This window comes from Nicotiana attenuata, chromosome 2, assembly GCF_001879085.1.
Source record: "Nicotiana attenuata strain UT chromosome 2, NIATTr2, whole genome shotgun sequence".
Taxonomy (NCBI): Eukaryota; Viridiplantae; Streptophyta; class Magnoliopsida; order Solanales; family Solanaceae; genus Nicotiana; species Nicotiana attenuata.
In genome coordinates this window covers 668,224-674,829 of record NC_031990.1, presented here as the reverse complement: position 1 = coordinate 674,829, position 6,606 = coordinate 668,224, and the positions used below count along the sequence as shown (strand labels likewise).

General features: G+C 34.8%; 1 protein-coding gene across 1 annotated transcript in view; it reads right to left on the bottom strand.

Annotated features, from left to right (window-relative positions):
• Nucleotides 1-84, bottom strand: part of LOC109242737 (inositol monophosphatase 1-like) — an 11,738-nt gene extending 11,654 nt beyond the window's left edge. The window contains 1 exon segment of the mRNA XM_019409591.1: nt 32-84. Within this exon segment, the coding sequence (XP_019265136.1) occupies nt 32-44 (13 nt within the window). The 5' untranslated portion in view covers nt 45-84.

Here is a 6,606-nt window from a genome sequence, read left to right as displayed (position 1 = left end):
GGGGGTAGTAACTAGTAAATTGGGGGCGGACCGTGTTGAGCCATCTTCAGTATTTTCTGTTGGGTAATGGATTGGGAGAGAGGAGAAAATTATGCATATGTTATACCTCCACCGGCTATTTTTTGTTTAAATAATTGGATGGGTTGCTATTTGGGTTAATTCTTCTAGTTTTTTCGGATTTACATAAGAGTTACATATCGTAATCACTTAAAGTGGACTGGAGGACTAGTTTTTTGGGATCTTTACACAAATAGCCGACCATATTCATTGTTTACTTTTTCTAGTCATATGCATAGATTACATTGATTATACACATATATTACATAAATTATGCATATGTTATACCTCCACCCATTATTTTTTGTTTAAATAATTGGATGGGTTGCTATTTGGGTTAATTCTTCTAATTTTTTCGGATTTACATAAGAGTTACATATCGTAATATAGAAAATTAATAAATGAAAATGTCTTTCCTCAATTTGCTTCGTCAATGTTGCATCTCCCTCGTTAATACTAACCCAAATTCACTTTAATTTATCACACATGCAATGAACTTACTTGGAGTGCCACATTATTTAATTATGTCTAACTAATCTAATGTATAATGTAGATAAAAATATATGTATTTAAAGGTTTGAATTTGCCTTTAAACTTTGTGAAATGGTCAAAATTTATCCTTTGTTAATTGTTGAAGTCGGATAGCTAACTACAGAAATATTTTAACACGTGAGTTTTTAAAATTTTTACAAGAAAAATAATTAAATTTATCCTTGAACTATGTGATAATCCAAATTTACCAGCACTTTGTGAAATAATCCAAATTTCAGTCTAAAAATGCCAATTCAAGACCACAATTACTTCACAGACACTTCACTCCCATGACACTCACAAAAAAGGATATATAAAATTTCCAAACAAAGATTACCCCCATTCAGATAATCTATCTCATATATTCATCTTTTGTTATAAATAGAGTTTTATTTAAGGTGAATGTCTATATTTTAGAGAGATTGTAAGGATTTTACTTGGTGGCTAAGTCACTTTTCCCTATAAATAAAGGGGTTCTATTCCACTGTAATTTATCCCAAAATCAATAAGAATTCTCTCTCCCTACTTTTCTCTGCAATATTCTTCTTTTTTTTTTTATTGTTTTATAACACGTTATCAGCACGAGACTCTAACCAATTGAGTAGAAGCTTTGGGATTGAGCATAATGATTGTCAATTGTTCCATGAACTTCCTTCATGATTAAATTTTGGATATAAGGTAAGTATTTTACTTCTATTTTTCTCTTTTAAATTCTTAACATTATATAATTTGATTTTAAATATAAGCAAAGATAATAAATTTTGATTATAACTCTAATGGAGTTAGTAAGAAATTATAACCACTAGAAGTGATAAAATTTCTCTATCTTGCCATGATCAAATTCATGTATGATTGTGGGCAAAAAAGTGGAAACCCATCTCATTGAATTTGCTTCATTCTCATTCCCTTAAGAGAATGCGATATCAGCATGTGATAAGTCTGAAAGAAGATAAAATTATTACTATGAATGTATCAATGGGTGTGGACGTGGCAATAGACGAAATTATAATCGTCATCATCGTGATAATGAGAATAATAAGGATTCTCAAAATAATCCTTCACTCTGTGAAAGTAATGTTTGTCATCAATTTGACATGAGATTTTGTAAAGCATGTATAGATGATTATGGTCCATTCATGATGTAAATGTGATAACATGTGATTTATGAATATATATTCATACTCGGAAGAATATGAACGTGCTAGTGGTAGTGAATATGCCACACTCACCTCTAGAAAGAGGTTTGAGATGAAATATGATTCCATTATTATAGCATGAATAGTCATTGATCACGTACCTATTATGATTAGCCAAAATATTTTGGCAATGTGATTATTAAAAGACAATGGTAATGCAAGAAACAGATCTTGCATGTAATTTTGACCATAACCATAATGATACAACTTTCTCTTTAAAAGAGATATTCACCATATGGTTGTTGATGAATATGCGGTGTACAAAATTAATTGAGAAATCTGGAAGAGCCAATTATTACTATTTTGGAGGAATAAAATTGATTATCAATAGACATTGTGTTGTAGTAAGTCTCAAAGAAACTTATTGAGTTTCTTGTAATGACCCGACTGGTCGTGTTTAGCAATTGCGTCCGGTTTGGCAGTTTGAGGTCACGAGTAGCTTCGCACACTGTATTATGACTTGCGTGCATCATCGGTTCGAGTTTTTGAGAAGTTCGGAAAGGATTTTTAGAAGTGACTTTCATTTGAGAAGCTTGAAGTTTAAAGAATTGACCAAGATTTGACTTTTGAGTATTTGGCATCGAATTGGAGTTTCGATGGTTCCGATAGGCTCGGGTGGTGATTTTGGAGTTAGGCTTACGTCCGGATTTGGATTTGGAGGTCAGTAGGGTAATTTGAAGCATTTTGGTGAAAATTGGAAAGTTGAAGTTTTGGAAGATTGAAAGGTTTGACTGAGAGTTGACTTTGGTGATATCGGGGTTGGAATGCGATTCCGAGAGTTGGAACAACTCCGTTATGTCATTTGGGACTTGCCTGCAAAATTTTTTGTCATTTGGAGCTGATTGATATGGTTCGGTGCTTGGTTGCAATTCTAGAAGTTCTTGAAGTTCATGTGTTTTGGCATCCGATTTGTGTAACTAGAGGTTATTTAGATGTTCCGATTGTGTGAGCGAGTTCGTGTTATGTTTTCAGACTTGCGTGAATGTTTGGCATGGAGCCCCGAGGACTAGGATGAGTTTCGTACGCGTTTCGAAGTGTTAGAAGAAGGTTCAGCTATGCTGGTGTCTCTGTTCTCGCATTTGCGAGGATTTCATCACATTTGCGAGATCATTCTCGCTTTTGCGACGATGAGCTAGGGCAGGGATGTTCGCAATTGTGAACCACTTCATCACATTTGCGATTGCAGCTCCGCATTTGCGACGCAACCGTCGCTTTTGCAAAAGACCCAGAGCTCGCATTTGCGAGTAATGTGTCGCATTTGCGACCTGAAAAAAGCTGGCCAGCCTTCGCATTAGCGATACTTTTGTCGCATTTGCAATCCTGATGTTGCAAATGCGACATCTGAGGCTGGTATTAAGACTCCCATTTTGGGACTTAGCTTCATTTTATCATATTTTGAACCCTAGGTCCAAGAGTGGGCGATTTTGAAAGAGGATTTTCATATAAAATCATTGGGTAAGTGCCTCTAATCAATTTTCAACTACATTTTGTGATTATATCTTAGATTTAACACCAAATTCATGAGAATCTAAAGGAAAATTTGGGAAAAATGTAATTCTTTCAAAATGTAAAATCATAATTTGAAGGACGAATTGGTATCGAAATTTGATAATTTTGATATTATTGAACTCGTATCGGAATGGGTGTTTGGGTTTGTATATTTTGTCGGGTTCCGAGGTGCGGGCCCCGGGAGTTGACTTTTGTTGACTTTTTGCAAATTGTATAATGATCATAGTTTTGTTAATTGAAATTGTTTTCTCTTGCATTGTTTGATTTATTTAAGTCGTCTTTGGCTAGATTGGGCCGAGCGATGGTATATTGGTCGAGGAAAAGCTAAATTGAGTATTGAGTTGGCCGAATTGAGGTAAGTGTCTTGTCTAACTTTGTGTGGGGAAAACCACCCCTTTGGAATTGAGTTAATTGTGTTATCTTGTTATATGAAAGTTGTGTACGCAAGGTGACGAGTGGGTACACAGCCTATATGTGGTATTGACTGGTTTAGATTGTCTAGTCTCATTCCATGCTTTTGATTAAATTGTCATAACATGTGGTATCTCGTTGTTAGACTACTCTTGCATGCTCTATATGATGTGGTTAGCGCTTATTTACCTCTTACCTGTTATTTGGCCCTTATATGCATTGGTTGTAGTCATTGCCTTCATTATTGTCTTGTTACCTCTTAATTGTTGAGTTCTTCTATGACTACGTCCATATTTGCTACGCGTCCAAGTTGTTGTGATTGTCTGCGTAGTTATCACGTGCCTTACATGTCCAGTTATTTTGTAAAGGTTGTTGTATTCCTTTGATTTTTACGTGGTTCTGTTGTTGCCCTGTACTCATACTCTTAGTTGTAAAAATTCTTATAAATTGAGTTATTGAATTATTGTTGTTGATTTAAATTATTGTGCAGGGGATTGGGTTGCACGTCGCAACAGGTAAAATAAGGGAGGACATTTATATTGTGATATTATTATTATACGGTGGGACCGGGTTGCATGCCACAACAGGTGAAATAAGGGTGGATTATTATGGTGAAATAAGGGTGAATTATGATATTGATATTATATGTTGGGATCGGGTTGCGCGCCGCAACATACTATATTTATTGTTATGATATTGGTATTTATTGTACGGTGGGATTGGGTTGCACGCTGCAACAGGTGAAATAAGGGTGGATCAATATGGTGGAATAAGAGTGACTTATGATATTGATATTATATGGTGGGATCGGGTTGCATGGCGCAACATATTTGTGTATTTTGTATCCCCTGTTTTATTGTATTTGCTTCAGTTCCTTTGTACTAGATTCTGAGAATTTGTATTCTCCGGTTTTCATTGTCTTTTGAGGATTTAGTCATTATCATTGACATTACTGCCTTGCCATCATTTCCTGAGCTCTTTTCCTAATACTATTATTCTGGTGAATTGATTTTTAAAGTGAATTTACTACGTTTAGACATTACCTGCCCTGCTGAATCGTTAGTAATATAGTGATTTAAAATAAAAGAATTAATATCATGCTACCTTGTGTGACTTTAAGTTAGAACTCGCCGTATATTTCAGTATCTACTATTTCTAACAATCGTTATATTTCATTTCAATTGATTCCCCAGTTTAATCTTCTTAACCTATCTGAGGTTTTTATTTTACTTAAAACGGAATTGTTATTATGTTTTAACTTAATAAATGCTATATTAAATGCAATAGCTATTCGATATTGAATTTTATTTGAAAATGTTATTTTCTTCACTACTCCTCTTTCTCCCTGATTTCCTATTTGGTCTAGAAACTGTAAATTTAAATTAGGATATATAAACGGAATCTTGAACATCTTAATTAGCAATTTACACGGATATGATGTGCCGAGTAGCACGGGAATTTCCCCGTGCAAAGTGAGATGGAAAGTTGTGGGCACAAGTTGCCGTGTGTGTTAAAGGGTTGGAAGTTGTGGTTGATGGTATGAGATTACGAGAAATGGAATTATTGGAGTAGTGTATTAGAAATAATTTGTTTGGTTGAGTTGACATCGTTTTCCCTTACTTGAGCACATTTACACTTATCGGTATCCCAACTATGTTGATGTTTAATTACTTGGTTATTTCTCGTTGTTATTCGTGTTTTCCCCTTATCGTCCCTACTGTTTGTAATTTGATTCCTTCTTACTATTGGCATTACTTTGATATCCCTATCTTGTTAGCTTTATGTCATATCCTGCTCAGGCTTATATATTCGGTATGTGTCTTGACCTGGCCTCGTCACTACTCTACCGAGGTTAGGCTTGATACTTACTGGGTACCACCATGATGTACTCATACTACACTTCTGCACATCTTTTCGTGCAGAACCAGGTACTTCAGATCGAGTTACTTTTGAGACTTATGCTTGGTGTGGCTGGGGACTTCAAGGTACACCTGCTGGGCGTTCGCAAGCTCCGATGTCACCTTCTATTGTATTTGTTTCCATTGTTTCTTTTTGGTCCGGAACAGTGATATATTCATTATGTATAACTACTCCTAGAAAGGCATATGACTTGTACTATCGGTGTTGGGATTGTAAATTGTACAGAGATTTCTATTTCAAAATTGTTCGATGTTAGCAAATATTGTCATTATTTCTGTTAAAGTCAGGCTTACCTAGTTTTAGAGACTAGGTGTCATCACGACTCCTTCGGAGGGATTTTGGGTCGTGACATTTCTAAAGTGTTCGCAAAGTGGTTGGTTATATTGAGATTATAAATAAATAAAAGATTTAATATCTTTTATTACTACAACTTGTAGCGGGATAATATGTATGTGAAAAGTTACCTGCTTTATTCTCCAGTTTGTACTACACAAATAAAAGAATACCACAATAAAGTGGATGTTTATTGATATAAAAACCCATATCATAATGGATTTTATTAATAATTGCACACGTCATGGTGTAAATCTGAACTTGATCAATATTGATAATTTATTTAGTTTGCATAATTGGTTTAGCCATGTTAATTTAAGTATGATGTGCAAAAATAAAAGAGAATTCACATGGGTAAATATTAAAGAACTAGAAAGTTCTTTACGAATTCTCTTATGTTGCTTGTTCTTATTAATCAATAGACCAACTAAAATTGGGATTGAATCCCATGAATGCTGGAAATATCAAAGGTGAACATGGGCTCATTCACCTGCCATGTATACCACATAAGATGCATCTATGTGATGGTTACATGTGCGATTATTATTAACCTGCAACCCGGTGTTTGCGAGGTAACTTGCACAATAATTTAATTTAGAGCATAATTTCCAGATTCTCTATTCAAGACAGTTCATCTTGATAAGTTGGT